This window comes from Acinonyx jubatus, chromosome C1, assembly GCF_027475565.1.
Source record: "Acinonyx jubatus isolate Ajub_Pintada_27869175 chromosome C1, VMU_Ajub_asm_v1.0, whole genome shotgun sequence".
NCBI lineage: Eukaryota > Metazoa > Chordata > Mammalia > Carnivora > Felidae > Acinonyx > Acinonyx jubatus.
The window spans coordinates 208,987,229-209,009,702 of NC_069381.1; the positions used below are offsets into that span (position 1 = coordinate 208,987,229).

The 22,474-nt window shown below is 42.4% G+C and overlaps 1 protein-coding gene across 4 annotated transcripts in view; it reads left to right on the forward strand.

Moving 5' to 3' along the window:
- The window catches only part of FBXO36 (F-box protein 36), an 87,861-nt gene that overhangs the window by 63,430 nt on the left and 1,957 nt on the right, over positions 1-22,474 (forward strand). The window contains exons 3-4 of one of the 4 annotated variants that reach the window (XM_027048549.2): positions 9,545-9,717; positions 18,804-18,930. In XM_027048549.2, the coding sequence (XP_026904350.1) occupies positions 9,545-9,717; positions 18,804-18,930 (300 nt within the window). Of the gene's footprint in view, positions 1-9,544; positions 9,718-17,708; positions 18,009-18,803; positions 18,931-22,474 lie in introns of those variants that run through there. The other 3 variants (XM_053215919.1, XM_015069259.3, XM_027048553.2) reach the window with 3 other exon arrangements.

The window sequence follows — 22,474 nt, forward strand, 5'->3', positions numbered from 1 at the left end:
TGACTAATGTTTTGAGATAATACACATAGTAAAGCAAAAATTAAATCAGTTTAAAAAGACTTTTAAAATAGGGGTGCCTGGGTGGCTCGGTCGAATGTCCGACTCTTGATTTCAGTTTAGGTCATGGGTCTCACTCTTCATGAGTTTGAGCCCCATGTCAGGCTCCATGCTGACAGTGTAAAACCTGCTTGGGATTCTCTCTCTCTCTCTCTCTCTCTCTCTCTCTCTCAATAACATAAATAAACTTAAAAAACAAACAATTTTAGAATAAAAGTAAGTCTCCCTCTGATCTCATGTTCAGTTCCTGTGACAACCATCAGTAACAGTTTCTTGAATATCCTTCCAGAAATGGTCTATGCATATATACAAAATATATTAACCCCAAAAGAAGAATCTTATACATTGTGTTCTATACCTTGCCCTTTGAAAGCTTTAAAATCCAGAAATATCTTAAACCTACAAAACAGAAGAGAACCCAACACCAATAACAAAAGATGTTAGCATTTGTCACATTTACTTCATTTATCCAAATTATCAAATATGTTGGTGTATCTTGCTCATAATCTCCTCTTCTTTCAGTGGCTGTAGTGTCTGTAGTGCTGTTCTAGTTTTCATCCCTTGATAATGATAATTTGTGCTTTCTCCTTTTTTTTTCTTTGTGGCCCTTGTTAGGGGTTTATTTGTTTTATTATTTTTTTTCAAAGAACTTTTAGCTCTGTTAATTTTCTATTTATTTATTTATTTATTTATTTATTTATTTATTATTTTTGATTCCTGTTCTTACCTTTATTATTTCCTTCCTACTACTTCCACTAGGTCTGATTTGTTCTCTTAGCTTCTTGAGATAGAGGCTTAAATCATTGTTCTCAGCCATTTTCGCCCTAAACTTTCTTTAAGCATAGCTATATTAGTATTGATAAGTTCTATCTTTATTCTCATTCAGTTTAAAATATCTCCTAAGTTCCATTTTGATTTTTCCTTTGACCCATAGATTATTTAGAAACATTTTGTTCAATTTCCAGGTAGTTGGAATTTTTTTGGTTACTTTTTTTTTTATTTCTAGCTGGTAACAAAGGATCAGAGAATCTACTCTAAATGGTTTTAACTTTGTTGTCATCCGTTCTCAGGGCCATATTAATCTCCCTTTATCATCCTAGTTTCATTATACATGCTGCTGAAGTGAGCACAATATTTACTTAATATTTTTTAAAAACATAAAATCATTACATATATAGTCAAATATCTACCTCTTCCCTATTTTCTCTCCATTCCCTTCTACTGCGATTTTCATTTCCAAGGATATTCTATTATACATAAATAATATATACTATTTTTAGATGTTTAAAATTTTACATAAATGGCATCCTAATATATCATTTTCCAACTTTGCTTTATTATTCAACACTGATTTTGAGATTTATTCATGTTGATGTATGTAGGTCTAGTTCATTCATCTCAATAGTTAATGGTATTCTATTATATTATAAACCATAGTTTACTCAAACATCTCCCTTACTGAGGGTTGTTAGGTGGTTTCCACTTTTTTGCAACAACACATCTTCATTTACCCTTGTGTAATGTGTGAATGTTTCTTTAAGTTGGGTGTGTAGAAGTGTATTTGTCAAGTTATAGGATATGTGCCTCTTCAACTTTACCAGGGAATGACAATCTCCTCTCCAAGGGGGTTAAATCAGTTTATACTCTTGTTGGCATTTTATGAGAGATGTTATTTCTTTATATTCCTACCAACATTTGCTGTAATCAGAGATACATGTTAATTTTTGCCAAACTGGGTGTGTAAATTCCCTGATTATTAATGAGGTGTTGAATATCTTTTCTTACATTTATTAACGATGTGGGTCTTCCCTTCTGAGAAGTGCTAATTCACTTCTTTGCCTATTTCCACTTTTTGGTTGTTTATCCTTTTTTCTATTGATTGTAAGAATTTTTTTTACATGCATATTTTGAATACTAAGTTTGGTTAAATGTGCTGCAGAGGTTTCACCAAGTTTTTGGTTTATCTTATCACCTTGTTTATGTGTTTTTACCCATATAGAGGTTTGCAATTTTAATGTAGTTCAAATTTGTCAACCTTTTTTATAAATGTTTTTGAAAATTATTTATTTATTTTAAGAAGTTTATTTATTTATTTTTCAAGAGAGCAAGAGAGCAAGGGAGGGGCAAGGGAGGGGCAGGAGAGGGGCAGAGAGAGACGGAAAGAGAGAATCCCAAGCAGGTTCCACACTGTCAGTGCAGAGCCCTCCTCGGGGCTTGATCTCAGCGATCATGAGATCATGACCTGAGCTGAAATCAAGAGTCAGATGCTAACTGACCGAGCCACCCAGGCACCCCTTTGTCAGTCTTTTAATATATGGCTTATAGTTTTGTGTTTTAAGACATCTTTCCCTTCTCTGATTTCGTGAGGATATACTACTATTTTTAATTGAACTATCTTACAACGTGTTCCTCATATTTTAGTCTTTAACTTATCTCAAGTGTATTTTTGGCTATGATGAGATGAGAAGTTTTACGTTTTTTCTGTATTTATAGGACAGGATCTTTAGTTTGTCTCCCACCAACACTACACTGCTTTAATTACCATCTTTATAGTAAGTTTTCTTACCTGCTAAAATGAATTCATCTTCCTCCTCCTCCTTTTCTTTACAAAAAAAGAACTGTTTACCTGTTCTTGACTTTTTACTCTGCATACGAGTTTTAAGGCCAGCTGGTAAAGCTATGCAAAGATCCCTGTTGAGATTTTAATTGGAATTGGGTGGAATTTCTAGATTTTTGAGGAGAGAATTGTCATCCTTTGGTCTTCTCAAAATGAGCATGGTATAGGTCTCCATTGATTTAGGTCTTCTTTTACGTAGAGTTTTAACGTTTTCTTCACATCGGTCTTATTTGACCTTTAAACATGTTTTGCTCAAATTCTTCCTGGGTAGTTGGTGATTTTTTTTTTTTTTTTTGTAGCTAAGAGTAGGATCATGTAGGGGCACTTGGGTGCCTCAGCCGGTTAAGCTTCTGACTCTTGGTTTTGGCGCAGGTCATGATCTTGTGGTTTTGTGGGTTCGGGCCCCACATCAGGCTCTGAGCTGCTGGCGGTGGCGGGGAGCCTGCTTGGGATTCTCTCTCTCTCTCTCTCTCTCTCTCTCTCTCTCTGCCCCTCCCCCACCCATGCTGTCTCTGTCTCTCTCAAAATAAACACACTTTAAAAAAAAGAAAAAAATCAGGTAAAAAATCCACTTTAATTCTGTTTTAAGTTTTTTTTTTTTTTAATTTTTTTTTTTCAACGTTTATTTATTTTTGGGACAGAGAGAGACAGAGCATGAACGGGTGAGGGGCAGAGAGAGAGGGAGACACAGAATCGGAAACAGGCTCCAGGCTCTGAGCCGTCAGCCCAGAGCCCAACGCGGGGCTCGAACTCCCGGACCGCGAGATCGTGACCTGGCTGAAGTCGGAGGCTTAACCGACTGCGCCACCCAGGCGCCCCAGTTTTAAGTTTTAAAGATTAAAATTTGAAACGATTAAAATTCTGTTTTAAGATTATGTAAAACTTGGATGCGTTTCCCAAGTCAAAACTGTAAAACAACGTACCTACAGAGGTTTGGTTTCGTCCCTATCTGTTCCGCCTTTTCCTTCCCTTTCCCTAGGCTAACCGCGTGTGTTTGTTATGGACATTTTCAGTGATTCTTTGTGCCGATATAAACAAATTCATATACATATGTGTTTGTATCCCCTTACTTGTTATACAAATGGTAGCATTCTACCCCTACCGTTTCCGCCAGGATATCCTGGAGATCACTTCATGCCTCTAGAGATCTTCCTCCCGCTCCTCTTCCTTCTTCTTTTCTTCCACAGCTGCATAGTATTTCTTTGTGTGAATGCACCAGAATCCTAGTGATGAAATCTTGGGTTCTTTCCAATCTTGTGATAATACGAAGAGTGCCAAAATGCATAACCTTGTGCATGGGTTGTTTCATATTTAGGCAATATGTTTGTGAGATTACTGGGTCAAAAGACAAATGCGTATTAAGTCATCACTTTGAATTAATTGTTGCTGGTATACAGAGAAGCGATGCTGACCATTTTCAGTAGAATTTCTTTTTTTGTTTTACTTTTTTTTTAAATGTTTATTTTTGAGAGCGAGGGGGGGGGAGGGGCAGAGAGAGAGGGAGACACAGAATCCGAAGCAGGCTCCAGGCTCTGACCTTCCAGCACAGAGCCCGACTAGGGGCTCAAACTCACAAACTGCGAGATCATGACCTGAGCCGAAGTCGGACGCTTAACCGACTGAGCCACCCAGGTGCCCCTAGAATTTCTTTTTTTAAAAATGTTTATTTAATTTGAGAGAGAGCGAGAGCAAGAGATGGTAAAGGAGAGGGGCAGAGAGAGAGGGAGGAAGAGAATCCCAAGCAGGCTCCTTGCTGTCAGCACAGAGCCCAACGTGAGGCTTGTTCTCATGAACTGTGGGATCATGACCTGAGCTGAAATCAAGAGTTGGATGCTTAACTGACAGAGCCACCCAGGTGCCCCAATTTCCTAAGAGTTTTTATTCATAAATAGGAGTTAGAACTCACGAAATAATTTTTCTGTATTTTTGAGATGATCATTTTTCCTCCTATAAACCTATTTGTTTATATGGTGAATTATATTAAATAGTCTTCCAAAGTTATTGCATCCTTGGATTATCCTGGGATTAACTATCCTGGTCACAATTTATCTATTTATTTTATATATTGATGGATTGAATTTCCTGACATTTTATTTAGAATTTTTGCCGTGTATGCTCCTAAGTGATTTTCCAGATGCAAATTTTCTTCTTGCCTACCATCATTTCTAGTTTAAGCAACCTCATAATGTGAGTTGGGGGTTTCCTTCTACTTCTATTCTTTGGGACAAATTACCTAAGATATGGATTGTCTGTTCTCTGGGAGTTTATTAAAGGCTCACAAGCAGTGTAGATCTGAAGCTTTGCTTGACGGTTTTCCTCTTTAATCCAATCCGTGGTTTCAAAGTTTTTACTGGTTATAGTTTCTCAGGTTTTCTTTTTCTTCTTGAGTCAGAATTGATAAATTATATATTTCTGAGGGGTTGTCCAGTAGGTCTGATTTTATGTTAGTTAGTGTAACAATATTTCTAAGTCCCTGTTGTAGCCAATTCTTCATGAGTCTTGGGCTTCACCTCCTGGGCTCTTGGTTCCATCGTCTGAGCCATTTTCCCTGTCCACAAAAGATAACCCATCTTTGCAGGTTTTGTTTTCTCAGCCTACTTCCTGCTGGTAGGAATTTGAGAGTCCAAAGTCTTTTTCTTTTCCACTGCCTCTGACCCTTCCAGTTCAAGCTGGCAGGCGGTGTTTCTACCAGTAGAATTCTCTTAAAACTTCATGTGTTGTCTATTGCTGTTACTGGGGTTCACTCCATTAAACAAAACCACACCTACACACCTTTGTTTTTGTTTTTTTGTTTCTGTTTGTTTGTTTTTGTTTTTATTTTTTTTTATTTATTTAAAAAAATTTTTTTAACGTTTAGTTATTTTTGAGACAGAGAGAGACAAAGCATGAACAGGGGAGGGGCAGAGAGGGAGGGAGACACAGAATCTGAAACAGGCTCCAGGCTCTGAGCCATCAGCCCAGAGCCTGACGCGGGGCTCGAACTCACGGACCGCGAGATCATGACCTGAACCGAAGTCGGACGCTTAACCGACCGAGCCACGCAGGCACCCCTGTTTTTGTTTTTAGATAAGCCCTTCTTTAACTTGGTTTCTGTGCTTGCCTCCTGAGTGGCAATACCCTTCAGCTTTTTGAAAGCTCTAAAATTTGACTGAATGGTTCTTAACAAAGCATTTTCCAGCCACACCCTCAGCTGCATCTTCAGACCATATTTTCCTGAGATTTTTCCAAATTTGACTTTTGCCTGAGAGGCCTTCCTTAATTTTTTTTTTAATTTTTATTATTTTTGTTTGTTTCTTTTTTTTTTAATTTAAATTAAAAATTTTTTTTTAATTTACATCCAAATTAGTTAGCATCTAGTGCAACAATGCTTTCAGGAGTAGCTTCCTTAGTGCCCCTTGCCCATTTAGCCCATCCCCCCTCCCACAACCCCTCCAGTAACCCTCAGTTTGTTCTCCATATTTATGAGTCTCTTCTGTTTTGTCCCCCTCCCTGTTTTTATATTATTTTTGCTTCCCTTCCCTTATGTTCATCTGTTTTGTGTCTTAAAGTCCTCATATGAGTGAGTGAAGTCCTATGAGTTTTGTCTTTCTCTGACTAATTTCACTTAGCATAATACCCTCCAGTTCCATCCACGTAGTTGCAAATGGCAAGATTTCATTCTTTTTGATTGCCGAGTAATACTCCATTGTATCTATATACCACATCTTCTTTATCCATTCATCCATCGATGGACACTTGGGCTCTTTCCATGCTTTGGCTATTGTTGATAGTGCTGCTATAAACATGGGGTTGCATGTGTCCCTTCAAAACAGCACACCTGTATCCCTTGGATAAATGCCTAATAGTACAATTGCTGGGTTGTAGGGTAGTTCTATTTTTAGTTTTTTGAGGAACCTCGATACTGTTTTCCAGAGTGGCTGCACCAGCTTGCATTCCGAAGGCATTCCTTAATTTTAGCATTGTTTGCCATCTGACGAGGCACAGAATATTCTAGACCAGCAAATCCTGGCAGCTTTGTAAGAAACCTTCTTTAGCTTCTCTCTTTGCTCTCACATTTTACTTTAAGCAGCAAGAAGAAATCAGACAGCATGTTCAACACCTTGCTTGGAAATCTACATAGCTGAATCACATCTCCTTAAGTCTGTTTCCTGCTTTGCATATCTCAGTAGGCAATAATGTAACTGAACTTTCTGCCACTACATGACAAGGATCTGTCCTCCAGTTTTTAATAATATTTTCTTCACTTTCCTTTAAACTCTTGCCTATAAAGCCTCCTCAGAGTCCATCAAGCATCTACTAACAGCTATTAATTCATTAATTATACTATTTACTGAAAGCTCTTCATCCTTGCACTTAACACCCTCCTCAGACTCATTCAGATTTTCTGTACAATTGCCAATTTCAAAGCTACTCCCACATCTTGGGTTTCCATTATGGCACCGCAACACTTGGAGGCACCCAAATTTTTATTGTCTATTGTTGTGTAACAAATTACCCTGAAACTTAATTGGTTAAAACAATAATAAATGTTTGTTAACTCAAACGGTTTCTGTGGGTCAGGAATTTGAGAGCAGCTTAGCTCCATCGTGCGATTCAGGGTCTTGTATGGTGTCGTGTGGAGCCTCGGTCATCTGAAGGCTCGACTGGGGCTTGAGGCTCGAATCCCTTGAGGACTCCCATAGATGGCAGACAAATAAGTGGTGGTTGTAGCTGGGAAGTTTCGATTTCTTTCCCCATGGGCCTCTCCAGAACACTGCTGAGCATTGTCAGCATATGGCAGTTGGCTTCTCCCAGTGTGAGTGATCCCAGAGGCAGCAGCAAGACAGAATGCCCTCTGTCTTTTACGGCCAAGAGTTGGAATGTCGTTCATACACTATCTTATTGGCCACATAGGTCACCTCTAATTCAGTGTGGGAGGGAGACACAGAAAAATGAGCCCAGGAGAAGAGAATCTGTGGCACCACCTTGGAGGCTGGTCGCCACTAGTCCAACATGAAGACAGTGATTTTGCTTTTCAAAATGGATTTTGTTTTACCTTTTTTTGTTGTTGTTGTTATTTCAAAAGAAATAAATGTTGGTTACATACAACTGAACACAAATACTTTTATATACTGTTTTGTATATCCTTTTTAATTATATATTTTATAGTATAAATACTTTTATGTATCCTAAAATACTGGTATATATCCTTTTCTAGTTTTTACATTTCGAGGACTTTACTGGTAGAGAATTCCTAAAGTAAATCTGAGTCTTCATTGAACATGTTTTCCTGGCATTGTAAAATGGACAAACATCTCCAGTTATATTAAGGGATGTTTTATTGCACTCAGGGCTTCTCTTCTCCCTCCAATAAGTAAGCACCACTTTTTCTTCTTATTCTGCTGGTGGGCTAGGAGTTGTCCACGATAACTATCCTTTAGAGTTGACGGGGCTGTTTTTCCCTGAGGAAAGCCCTTGGACTTTCAAAGTGCCTTGAATTGGAACCACTTGGGATTCAGAAGCAACTAAAACCCTTAATGCCCTAGAGTGCTTGATTGACCAGTTCGGGAGAGAAATCACATATGCCTGGCTCTTCCAAGTTGCACAGAGTTTTTGCACAAATATGGTCCACACCTTACATCCATTCTGAAATCGGAGACCCATCAACCAGTTGAATCAGTTCTGCCAACTCCTACAGGGGGCCCAGTGTTCCTGACAGCTCCATCCCGCTTGCTCCAGGAGGAATGTTCCAGGCTGAGGAAGGAAGGTGGTCCCCCAAATCTTGGGTATTTAGTCTCATGTAGAGTAGAGAGTTCTCTGTCTTTGAAGAACAGGTCTCTAGAGAGGCTAGTTATAGCGGTGCTTTCAGAGTCCGAATGGAAAACATGAGCCTCAAGAAACCAAAAACGTCGCTGCTTTGGGATCCCTGGAATCCACATGCTTATTCCATCATCACAATGTTTTCCTCTCTTGTATAAGGAGGTAGCGTGCTTTCCTTCCTTCTTCCCTTCCTTCCTACCTAGGTAACCTAGATTTAAAAAAATTACACTGGTAATACAGGTTTATTGTAGAAATATTAGAAAACACAAATAAACAAAAGGAAGTGAAGTGAAAGTCACCATCCAGATTTAACCACGTTAAAATTTGAATATATATCCTTCCAAACATGGAAGGTTTTTCAGGGTTAAAAAAAGAACCAAGCTAGTACTTTCTTGCACTGAACATGCTTAGGTAGACCATTATATGGGCTGATTCTTTGTGAACTTTTCCCTAACTTGGAAATGACTGAAAAAGCATACAAAATATTAGGCAAAAGTTAACACAATTTTCATGAAATATCCACTTATTTTCCTCTTTCTATTTTTTCCCCCTATTATGTAAAGATGGGGATGAAAGAAGGTAAAGAGGAAAGAAGAAAGTTTGGTGGAGAAACACGTTTAGCAATGAGAGAAGAAAAATCAACTCAAATGAAGAGATATTAACATGTTTCAGGCCAATCAGGGGAGAGGGAGGGTGGCAGAAAACCCACGTGGACCAGCATCTTTGCCCAGTCAGGGATGAGGCTAAGGGAGGCACTGAGACTAGTTAAGTCAGTTGTCTGAAGTTGGTGCTGATGAAATCAAGGGATGCAGTTCATCACTGCGTTCAACAGTGAGTGTCCCTCAAAGGTTCTGATCTCACCGCGGGGACAGCAGTTGGAAACAAATGTCTCACAAAGGCATATCACGAGTCCCAGGGGCAGCTTGGTGAGAGTAGGAATGACTTGGTCTAATCCAACATTACCCCCCGGGGGGAAGAATGCCCTAAAGCCCGTCTTACTGATACAGGTCGTGGTTTTTACCTGACTGCACATGATAACCTTGTTGGTTTGTTGGTTTCTTTGAATTGCAGTTCAAATTGCCTTAATATTTGGTGCAAGAGTATTAGACTATGTCTTCAATTTATGTGAAGGTAAATTTGACTTCCTTGAACGGCTCTCAGACAATTTGCTCCTGAGTATCATTTCTTATCTGGATCTTGAAGATATTGCCAGGCTTTCTCAAACATCACGCAGATTTGCAAAGGTAACAGATAATTATTTTGTGTCTATAAAGGTTTTTGCTTGTGCTTCCTCAAAGTTTTAATTTTTTCTTTCTTTTCGCTTTATTCTTCCTTTCCTTTCCTTTCCTCTCCTTTCCTTTCCTGCCCTGCCCTGCCCTTCCCTTCCCTTCCCCTCTCCTCCCCTCCCCTCCCCTCCCCTCCCTTCCTTTCCTCCTTCCTTCCTTCCTTCCTTCCTTCCTTCCTTCCTTCCTTCCTTCCTTCCTTCCTCTCTTTCTTCTTCTTCTCTTTTTAAACATAGCAGTGGTTTATTGTTTGCATTTATTTTAGCAAGCATTTGTTGAATACTTAATCATGAGCACTGTTTTAAGCACAGAGGCAGCAGAGGTGAAAAAACATTATTTCTGCCCTCCAGAAATTTACAGTCTAATAGGAGAGATCCAAACAAATACAAATTATTACAATTTAGTGTGAACAGTTCAACAAGGGATGCGTGTATGAGGTACAAAGACAGTGCAAAGTCATTTCCTCTGCCAGGCTTCACAGAAAGGGCTATTTTATCTGGGTTTTCAGGAGGGAAATAAGAGTTCACCAGGTGGTCTGGAAGACTAGGGGCATTTCAGGTCAAGGGGCATTCCAAGTTCAGGCAGAGGCATGGCCACATGAAAGAATAAGGTAAGTAGTGGCTGCCCCTTATCTACCTCCATTTCTTCCACTAACCGTCCTTTGCAGAATTATCTATGCACGGTGTGGATGGTTTTAGAGAATTGTTCTTCATGATGTTCTCATGAACAGGTTCTTCAGCCTGTTCTCCATGCCCCAGGCTGACCAAATGGACTCTCTCACTACTCTGAATCCTCAGCAGAATGACACGACATCAGAAGACACGCTTGGTGCAATGTCAGGGCCTTGATGCAACCATTATTGGTTCCTCTCCCTGGATCCTGGAAGGTGCCTTGGTTCCTGCCCCTTTAGCTCTTCTTAGACACACATACTGTCCTTCCATTAAATCCTTTTTTGGCTTAAATTAATCAGAGTTGGAGTTTGTTTGAAATGGAAGAAACCTAGGTTACTATTTAGTTACAATATACTGGGGCACAATGACCATTTATAAAAGAGCATGCAACGTTTCCCAGATGACTTAAATCATAATCTTTTTTTTTTACGAAGTATTCATCTATTTTTATTTTATTTTATTTTACTTTGTTTCGTTTCGTTTCATTTCATTTCTATTTTATTTTATTTTATTTTATTTTATTTTATTTTATTAAGTAGGCTCCACACCCAATGTGGGGCTTAAACTCAGGACCCTGAGATCAAGAGCTGCATGCTCTACTGACTGAGCCAGGCAGGTGCCCCTAAATCATAATAATCTTATTATCTAGAGAGTCAATGCTTTTGTCACAATCATGCCATAATATTTCTTGATTTTCATATATTAATTTAAAATAATATGTTTGATATTATTTGATGTATCCCCTTTGAGAATAAAAGTGTATATTTTTTACTGGGGTTTCCCCCTAAAAATGGAGAGCCAGAAGCAAGTATTAGAGCAGTCACTGTATATTTTTTTGCCATTAAAAAATGTATTAACGTGAAGGTCGGCTGCTGATAAGAAGCTGATTATTCATACTTTCGGTGCAGAAGAATTTAAAATACATAAAATGTACTAGTGGGGATCTATGGAAAGCTTTTGCTAGGGCCTGCGCTTGTTCCTGAAATGAAATGGAAGAATTTGACAGAAAATGGCAGCAACTGCAGTGTCTTCTGGAATTTATTCCTTGTGCTGAGCACCTGTCTTCCTTCTAGGTTTTGCTCACTTCCACTCTCGATTACTCTCCCTCTCAGGGTACTGCCATTATTTCAGTGCGGTCTTGGAAATACCCTCCGTAATTTACCTGCTGCTCTAAAGTAAGGCTTTTCTAGGTTGCTGATTTCAGCTCTCAGTATCCTTGCGGAGCAGAATTATTAGGAGACGGAGCCTGGTCCAAGGCTGCTGCTGTTTTTCTTTCCAAGCAATATTAACCACTCATTTCTATCTTCGGTCTACATTTTACCTGAACACCATTTACTTACTTTTCACCTGCATTTAGAAACGATTTTTATTTACCTGTTTGTCCTATCATTTATTTACTACATTATCTTATTAGTGAAAAGAAAAAACCTTCCTTTTCCAATTCCTGCGGACAAATTTATTAGCAAGTTATTTGTGACTGCGTCCAACCCTTTCCTCTGATCTCGGGGAGGGAGGTGTTCCTCTCTTGTGCGAGGCCCGGGCCACCTGCCACCTGGCTCCAAAGTCCAACCTGGGGAACTTCAGTCTGTCGCTCGTCTCCTTTCTCTTCTGTGTTGTTGCTGCTGTTTTTAAAAGCCTTTTCTGTTTATAAATAATTTTAGATCTGTAAGTGTTGCAAAGGCAATACAGAGGGTTCGCATATGCTAACATCTTACGTAACCGGGACATTTATCAAAACTAAGCAATTAATATTGATATAATACTGTTATGGGATAGCCACAGACTTTATTCGTATTTCATCGTTTTTTCCACTAATGTTCTTTTGCCATTCCAGGATCCAGTCTAGGATACTATGTTGCATTTAGTTCCTATCTTTAAATCTTTCTTTCAATTGTTTTTTCCTCTGGGTGCATTAATTTTCTCAAATCAGTCTTCATCCTGCAGAAACCAAAAACTCTTGACTCGATTTGTAGCCAATCTCTTTCCTCTTCTCTTTGGGAAAACAAAACAAAACAGTTTACAGAACAATTCACCCTCAGCGAACTAGCGTCATCAATAGAAGTGAGATTGTATAATCCATGATGAAATGAGAACAGTAAGTAAATGCGATATGAAGAGTTGGTTATCAGGCTAAATTTATTCCATTTAAATGATCATCCTTTATTGGAGGTTAGGCCTTCCTATCCTGGGGAGAGTTAAAATGCCCCCCCCTTTTTTTGTATTAAATAGTGACCTTAAAACGTGATCATTTTAACAAATTATCCTTATTGGAAAAATAAAAAAATTAGCTACCTTATTTTGGTTCTTAATTTTGTTTCTAGAAATTTCACTGGTCTTCCAGCAGCCTAAGTATTCCAAATGCCACTAGTCCACGGTCACCCTACCTCATCGTCTGTTCCCTCCTCTATCCGTGCCTCCTAAATATCCCTGGCCTCGTTCACAGTAACCCTCTCCTTGTCACATCTAAAGGACCTGTTTCGGGCCTTCCTCTTCCTGACCCATCTCTGCTTCCAGGATTCTCTGCTGGGTTTTCTTGTGGCCATCCCTTCCCTGGCCTGTCTTCCATGCGTGGCCGTAAAATGCACTCCAGTCATGTCACTATCCTGCTTAGTGACCCTTAGTGACTTCCCGTCATTGCCTGAACGAGGTCCAGACTTTTAGCTGCCACATCAGGCCATGGTGCCCTGGCCTTGCCTCCTGCCTATGGCCCCAACCAGGTAAATTATTTGCAGCTCTCTTGTGTGCTGTTCCCTCTTCCAGGAAAGTCCTCCTTCTGACCCACCACTCTTAACGGCCGCCATCTGCTCTTGCTCTGATTCCATGTTGACCCAACCACAGGGCTTCCGTGGGTATGCACCTGAAAGTCTGGCCGCCGGATGATTCTATTTCTCAGGGTAAAACAGGAGGCATCCTCTGGGAGCTTGGCTAACACGAGCACACCCCTGAGGGGTAAATCCGAGGCCAGGGGGTATGGGAAGGTCAGCCTGAGGGCCAGCCCTGCGATTGCTAGGAGCTCATTTAAGGTCATGCTGCCACAGGGGACCTGCCTGGGGGCCTGCTGGCTTGCCCCAGGTGGCACCAGACCTTGACGGTATCCTTTCTCTGCAAACTGCAGCAGATTAGACCCAAAGAACGTCCCCCTCAGCTAGATGAGACACTGAAGCCCAGACAGCACAGGGACAATAGTGACCGGTATATTCATCTTGGTTGTGCCTCGGGAACAGTTACAGGCTCCCTACGACCGTGATTCCCAAGTCTGCCAAGTAGGCGAGGTACCTAGGGAGCAGGTGAAAATAGAGGGGCTAGGCCCACACCCTGAGGGGGGTGGGCGGGTCTGAGGTGGACCCAGCATCTGTGCTCTTGATGTGTTTGCTTATATTTACAGCAACCCAATTCTGAGTTCAGCCCAAGAATTTGACCGGTTGATATTAAAATGGTACATATAGGAGCACCTGGGTGCCTCAGTTGGTTGAGCCTCCGACTTCAGCTCAGGCCATGATCTCACAGTTCATGAGTTCGAGCCCACATCGCTGCTGTTAGCCCAGAGCCTGCTTCAGATCCTCTGTCCCCTTCTCTCTCTACCCCTCCCCAACTCGAGCTCCCCCCCCCCCACGCCCAAAAGATAAATAAAACATTAAAAAAGCTACAGATAAAAGGTCTCTAAAAGGCTGGAAGTTAGGGTGGGGGAGGGTGGGGGGGTATTTTCCTATCTTTACTGTGTACAGGTATTGTGGGGTGTTTTGCTTCGATTATTATGCAAGAAGAATCTTAAGTGATTATGGCTCATTATACTATTCATTTCTATTTGTAATTCACTCTTTTCCCTTATTGGAGTACTTTTAGAGTAGGATGAGAGTATAGGGAAGTATAAAAGTAAACAGTTCTGGCTGCTTTCTGCTCAAAACCGAGTGTGGTGGTGTCCTGACAGACAGCTGGGTTCTGTTCTTCCATCAGCCACTTCCCACTATGAGCCTTGGGCAGCGCCCTTATCCTTTCAGAGCCTTAATTTCCCCCTTTGTAAAAGGAGAGGTCTTAACCAGTTAAGCCCTGGGATCCCTTTCAACTTTCAGATAGCATCGTGTGTGTTAAGTTCATGCACCACCGCCAGGGGGAGCTAACTCCACGATTAGCTGTGCCTTGGATCAAAGCCCCTGGAACCATAGTCAAGATGTAGACCTTGTGTTTTTCAGCCTGGCATCTCCCAAGCTAAGAGCCCCAGGGTTTGGAAGGCTTAGATGAGGGTATTTTGCAGACTAATTTGTTGTATAAGACAAATCGTAAATATTTCCAGTATAAAATATGAGTCACGAATGGAGTTACACTGGTGGAGATTTCATCTCTCGTTTGAGAATTCTTTTCTTTTCCTCCAAACCTCGTAGTTGTCTCCCATAATCTTCATTATAGGAGACACACTCAGATATCCTGGAATGTGTCGTGTTGGTCATGGGGTAGTCATCCTCGTGTGAGAGTTCAAATCTTTTAAAGGAGGATCAGAGGATCCATTTTGTTTTGTTATTATTAAGACATTTCCTGAGAGTTTCCCTTTATCGTTTGTGTTTAGAATATGTTGTGATCTCAGTTGGGAAATCAGACCTTGAGGGACTGTTGAAGATAGGATGACAGATGACGAATATCAAAATGTTTGGGGGGCTGTCACTATCATGTGTGAATGTGTAATCGTTTTTGCTTCGATGTTTATGCAAGAAGAATCTTAAGTGATTATGGCTCATTATACTATTCATTTCTATTTGTAATTCACTCTTTTCCCTTATTGGAGTACTTTTAGAGTAGGATGAGAATATAGGGAAGTATAAAAGTAAACAATCCTCGCTGCCTTTTGCTCATTACCAAGCGTGATGGTGTCCTGACGTAGAGGTAATGCTGACCTGTTTTCCCCTTCCCAGAAGGAAGTTAGGAGGCACGAACGCAAACAGGACAGAGCCAAGGCCAGGCCCGGAGTGGTGCCAGTGGGATGCTTGGCTGCCTGGGGCTGGGGGCAGAGTGGGCAGTACGTGGCTGGGTATGCGCCAGGTGGACTGAAATGGTGGCCGCCGGTAGGCAGACAGAAATCAGGGGCACTCATAGTTTCCCTCTGGGTGGCTGTGGAATGCTGCTGGGTGGGTCCCAGGGTGCTCAGCGTGGGTTGTAGCTTGTGAGGGGCAGGTGTAGATGGTGGTGGCGACAGGCAGAGCAGGAGTGTGTCCAGGGCAGGGGCAGACACAGAACGTACCTTGTGTCTGGGGATGCCTGGCAATCGCTCAGGCCTTCCTCCCGGAGACAAGGGAGGCAGCTGGGCTTCCCCACCCACCATGCTGTCCACAAGGTTTGGGGCTTCAGCCCTTCGATGTCGTGCTACTCACACCATGTCTAAGCCCACGGGTTAGGGGGTGAAGGCTATTGCTCTCCTGACCTCCTGCTAGCCAGAGCTGGCTGCTCACGGGACCATCTGGGATGACAGCACTGTGCCCAATGAAAGAATGGGTGGGTCCAGTTCTCTTCAGTTTGGTTTCAATGATCTGGAGGGAGAGAACATTCTAGAACTTGTTCCAAAAGGATGGTCAGTTTGGCCTTGTTAGTTCCATTCCAGCATTAGCGCAGAGCATATTGTAAGGACTTAATTGTGAATCTGTCTTCTGTAGTATTCTCTTAGTATTCCTCATGCCTGGGAAATAGAGGTTCTGAAGAAACGTCTGCATAGACAGAGAGAGGATAGATAGATGCTTTGGTTCTTCAGATCCTTAAGTTTATCTAAGTGACTAATTGGAAGAAAAAGAACATTTTTCTCTGGTCTTAATTTCTGTGAACAGGAATTAATTAATCACATTATTCATTGTCCATAAATAGGTGGTTCCTTGATGTCTCTGGATTCGTATTTGACTTCTCATTCTTCCATTCTGTGAACTGATGGTCTTTCTTGGTTTTCCCCAGACTCCCAACCATGGCAGCTGAACTGTCTACCCAGTGGTAGCTAAATGCTTATGGGGCCTCTTTCTAGTGACTTTTTTTTTTTTAATTTTTAATGTTTATTTATTTTTTGAGAGGGAGAGAGTAAGCTCCAGTGGGGGAGGGGGAGAGAGAGAGAGAGGGAGAGAATCCCAAGCAGTCTCTGCAACGTGGGTGCAGAGCCCAATGCAGGGCTCTAACTCATGAACTGTGAGATCATGGCCTGAGCCAAAACCAAGAGTCAGATGCTTAACCAACCAAGCCACCCAGACATCCTTCTTAGTGTCTTCTGAGAAATGGGTGAGGTAGCAGGCCGTTCTGTCTCCCTTTCCTGCTCGTTAATTATATATATCTCATGTGCTTTACATATGTTATTCCTTTTTAAAAAAAAAAAACATTTTTTTAATGTTTATTTATTTTTGAGAGAGAGAGAGAGAGAGAGACAGAATGAGAGTAGGGGACGGACAAAGAGAGAGGGAGACACAGAATCTGAAGCAGGTTCCAGGCTCTGAGCTTTCAGCACAGAGACCGATGAGAGGCTCGAACTCCTGAGCTATGAGATCATGACCTGAGCCGAAGTCAGACGCTTAACTGACTGAGCCACCCAGGCGCCCCACAAATGTTAGTCCTAATCTGCACTAAAAGTTTAGTATCATTTCCATAGAATCGTAACTGTCATTTACTGAGTGCCTGCTATGTGCTAAGCACCGAATACGTAATTCGATGTAATCCTTAAGCAGCCCTGTGAGGTGGATGACAGAGAATATCTTGTCCTGACTTTATACAGAAGGAAACAGAGGTTCAGATAAAGTCCACAGCTGGGGAGCAGGGGAGCCAGGTACTGTACCTGGGAAATCTTACCCCAAAGCTGTTGTGCTAAAATCACTTCATTCTGCTTCTTAGATGACCAAGCACAAGGCTGGATGGGAGACAGGCTCAGAACAATTAAGTATTATGTCCAGGTTTAGTTAATTATTAAGTGGCAGGGCCAGAATTCAAATCAACTACGTTCACTCGTCGTCCGCTTCAGTACCTGAAAAACATAAAGAAAAAGAGTCTGCCTTTTATAAAATTGGAGATAAGTATGGGAATGTGTTTCTTCCCTCCGTAGATAGGAACTACAGCAGGTAGGTACCACAATGACAGACCATTGTTTTGAAAGGGTTTTCTTCCTCTGGCCACATGGAAGCATCCATTGGCAGCAATGTGTAAATGGGGTTCCTCTCCATCTTAAGATACATGTCCGAGTTTTTGGTCCGGTCTATTTCAAAGTCTTCATTATCCTTTATGCTGTGTTACCTATACGACTGTGAACACTTGGCTTTCTTTTCCATGTAGCTTTATATATTTGTCTACGAGTCATTCCCAATGACCACGTTCGCCATCATGGAATTTAAACTAATGGAAGGGAAGATGTCAGAAGGTAGCTTGAGCCCGGTACCAGTTTATCATTTAACTGACGGGATTACGTGAAGTGATTCTGTTTTGGGTGAGTTTCTCTGTAAGAAGGGACCCATCATTATCTTATGAAGGACTCAAAGCTCATAGCCATCCTTAAACTGCAATTAGATAGCATAGGCCAAATATACTAAAAATCTCAAGAGCTTTGTGCAATAGCGATGTTAGCATAAGACTAAGTTCTAGATTGTGACTTGGGATAACACACAACCCCCAAACCCCAGTGGCTTAACACAATAATAGCTGTTTTTTTTTTTTTTCATCCACAATTCTTACCCACTGTGGGTCTATGGTCTTTATGCTCTGCACAAAGTCCCTCAGGCACTCAGGCTTAGAGAGAACCCCACCGTCTCCTACTGCGCCATCTGAAATGCGGGGTCTCCTCAGACAATATGGAAGAGAAGAGGTTCGTGCACTATGTTGTTAACGCTTTTTTGAAAAGATTTTATTTCTAAGTAATCTCTACACCCCACCTGGGGCTCAAACTCACAATCCTGAGATCAAGAGTTGCACGCTCCACCGACTGAGCCAGGCAGGCGCCCCTCACGTGCGATGTTCTGAAATTTTGCAGCCCCCTGACTGCCAGGAACAAGGAAATGTGGGAGAACAGGTACAATACTCGCAGAGCCCCCTAGCTGTGCGGCGAACCAGCTATCCAGGGTAGACGAGGGTGCACCTCCAGATTCGTCTATCCCAAGGCAGGATCGTGAGAGTGTGGTGTCTTGAACACAGTTCCCTGCTTTAACGTCGTCAATACGAGACGCAAGAGGCCTTCGTACTTTCGCTTATTATCTTTTCTGTGTTTCTCGGGACCCTATTCCGTGAGCATGGGTCTGGCATCAAGAACCGACTCAGAACCAAAGACTACATCCTACTTATAAGATATATAAAATACCCTTTGTCTAAGAAACTGAGTGTCTTAGTCTCTTTTACCCTCCAAGATGTCTATTTTACAGCCTCTTCTCTCTCCCCAAGTCTCCTTCATCCTCGCTCTTGGCTGATTTTGTGGCTTCTCATTTCACGGAGGAGTTAGAAGCCGTCACCAGGGATCCGTTGTTCCCTCCCCAGCTCTACCCTCTGCTCCGTGAGCTTCCTGTTACAGGTGAGACGTTCTCCCTCTTATTACCTACACTCACACTTCCACTTGTGCATCTCAACTCCTCTGTTCAACTACTTTGCTCACGAGGCTGTCCTTTTTTATCCTCTGTCACTAGTCTTATCCTCTCTACTGGATCATTCCCATCAGCACAGAAATTAGAAAGAGAAAATGCCTTGACCTGATTCCCTGTTCTGCCCTCCAAGCAAAATTCCCTCAAAAGAGTGTCTGTACTTGCCATAGCCGCTTCCTCTCCTCTCCTTTCTTGAACTCGCTAGCCAGGCGTTCATCCCCACTGTGCCATTGAAACGGCTCATGTCGAGGTTGCTGTTGTCCCTGATCTTGCAAAAACACCAGCCAGTCTCAAGTTCCGACCTTTTCAACAGCATCTGACCCCCTGGATTGCTATCTGGGTTTTCTTCCTTATTCTCAGTCTCCCTTGCTGAAAAATTTTCTATTTTTTGACTGCTTAATGTTGGAATGTCCTAGACATTGGGCATTTTCTCTATCTATGGTCACACCTACATGATAGCATCTGATCCCAGGGCTTTAAATAGTATTTACCTATTGATAATTTTCTTTATTTTTGAATGTTTTTATTTATTCTGAGGGAGACAGAGAGAGTGAGAGAGAGAGAGAGAGAGAGAGAGAGAGGGAGAGAGAGAGAACATGCACACAAGCATGGGCAGGAGAGGGGCAGAGAGAGAGGGAGAGAGAGAATCCCAAGCAGGCTCCATGCTCTGAGTGCAGAGCCCATCACAGGGCTTGAACCCACAAACCGTGAGATCATGACCTGAGCTGAAATAAGAGTGAGATGCTTAACCAACGGAGCCACCCAGGCGCCCCTACATATTGATAATTTTCAAATATATGTTTCCAGTCCAGGTTGCCCCCTTGGACTCCTTACTTTTATGTCTAATTGCATGCTCCACACTTACACCTAGATGTAGTATAGACATCTCAGATCTGACACGTCAAAACCAGACTTACTGATGTCCCTCCACACACGCCTGTTTACCAATTCTACCTCTCCCACAGTGTTATTTTCTCGGTCATTGGCAACACCACTCACCCAGCTGCTTAAGCCAAAGAGCTCATCATTAGTTCTTCTCTTTCCTCTACTCATTGAATTCGTTCACAAGTCTCATGAGCTCTACCTTCAAAATATACCTACAATCCGGCCATTTCTCACCTCCTCCTTTGTCATCACCCCATTACATGCCATTCTCATGTCTTCCTAGATTTTCCAATAAGAACACAATAGATTTATTTGCTTTCCCCTGGTGGGGAGGACAGGATACCTTCTTCATTTTGTATCAGGATTATGTTAGTTCTCTAGCTGTGGAATTTACTTATATCACAGAGCTATTTTTTAAAAATATTTAATAGTATTTATGTATTTACTTATTTAATTTTTGAGAGAACGAGAGACAGAGTATTAGCGGGAGAGGGGCAGAGAGAGAGAGAGAGAGAGAGAGAGAGAGAGAGAGGGAGACACAGGATCCGAAGCAGGCTCCAGGCTCTGGGCTGTCCACACAGAGCCCGATGCGGGGCCTGAACCCACGAACTGTGAGATCATGACCTGAGCTGAAGTTGGACGCTCAACTGGCTGAGCCACCCGGGTGCCCCCATCACAGAGCTGTTGATCGTATCACTTCCTATGTGCTGGTCAACATTGTAGACAATGTGCTGATGAGCAGGAAGCAGCAGATACCTCAGGTGCCTTCGTAAGGTGCGTGTACGTCAAGGACTTGGAGATGAACTGTGCAAAAACTGAGGGGCCTGCCATCTCTAGACATGACCTGAGATCCCGTGCCTTGGATCCACTTCCTGCTGTAAGCTCTTTGTGGACCATAAGCTCTACCACAGCTCTTTGTGGATCGTTTTTCGGTTTCAAGGTACATGCACAGTTTGAGTTTGCTTCTCCGTGAAGACCTAAAGCTGCCAGTGGCGAGAGGAGCCCAGCTCCTGGTCCCGACTGTGGTGTAAGCAGCAGTGCTTCTGGCTTCTCATGGTCCAGAAGATTCAGTGATGCTCAGAGGGTCTTCAGCCTACATGGCGGTGGCCTGTCCAGATCCTTGCTGAGACCTGTGTTGTGCCTCCATAGGAAAATTATAGCTTGTATCCCAGGGTTTTGGAGTACAGACAAGCATTCGTTTGGAGGAAACTGTTCTGCTTTCGAAAAACAGCTCTTGGGTTCCTATGGGGTTGAAGCTACTGTTTTGGCCAGATGGTCAAAGTCTTGAAAAGAACAAGATCTGGAGATTTGTGATGATTCCTAGGGAAGAGGTATTTGGACGGATTTCTCAGAATCAGCCCAAAGATACAGATATCTGTGTCCCATGTGACTTCTCATCAAAAGGCACTTGATGCAGAGGAAGTTTTCAGTTATTAGATGGGGAAGATGCTCTGCCCTGTGGCTGTCCGTCAGCTTGTTTCCCTGGCCACCCTAATGTTTGCTGGGTTCATAACCAAAATGCCCAGTGGCAAGGATGGGGCCTGTGTGTGGACTCAGAAGGAGCCTTCTCTTATCAAGAGGAATCTGGCTACTGTCACAGGAGAGACGAACACTGAGCCCTCAACAGGGCTGCACTCTAGGGCATCCAGCCGGGAACTCAGTGGCGGGTGAGTAACACCGGATTCTTCAACATGGAGGAGGCAGCCATTTATCCTCCCTGGATCCTGGTTCTATTCTAGATAGGGATCTGCTTTCCTTGCGTGCTGTGGTTCTTCAGCAACATCGTGCGTAAACTGACTGAATGCCTTGCTTTCCATCGTCATATCCCTCACGAGATTGCTTCAGACTATTTTGCTGTAATAAATAACTTATTAAAGAAATCGACATAAATACATATATAAGTAAGGCAATGAACACAAAGTTCCTTGCTCTGGGCATATGCTCCGTCAACGACAGATCCTTCAGGGGTCCACAGGCTTCTCGCCTTTCTGTCTCCTTCGGAGAGGAGTCTTTGTGGGTGTGCCTACAGATGGGGTACATCTGAGAGGGTCTTGAGCGGGACACAGGAGCCCAGGCCAGTGTGCCCTGGCACCACTGGCTTAAAGGAACTCCAGGCACCTTACTGACTGTCCACCACGCCTAGCCCTTTCCACTTCCGGATTTTCACAGATGACGACCACTGAATGGAACTGATGAAAAGGGAAATCGGGTTGCTGATTAGCTTCCCGGAGCACAGAACCGGCACAGGAAAGATGGAGTCAGGGAGTGTCTGTCACCGAGGCCCACGTGGAACCCCTCTTAGGGCACGATTTGTACAGCCAGAGTGCCTGCTGTGTGTAACACCAGATATCCAAGCACCTTTAAATGTTCCTATTGCGTAGACCAAAAAGCCATGGCGAATGCCAAGGTGGGTGATACTAAATAAATATAATAGAAGCTTTACCTTCGGGAAGGATTTGGGGCATGTTATGGAAGGGGTCAGGATATCTGCACGTTAACAGTGTTTAGTAGGAGGACACTGTTGAGGGCAAAAGTGCCATTAAAAATGGTGCCAACCGAAAATGTCACACTAGGTAAATGTCATCATTTACC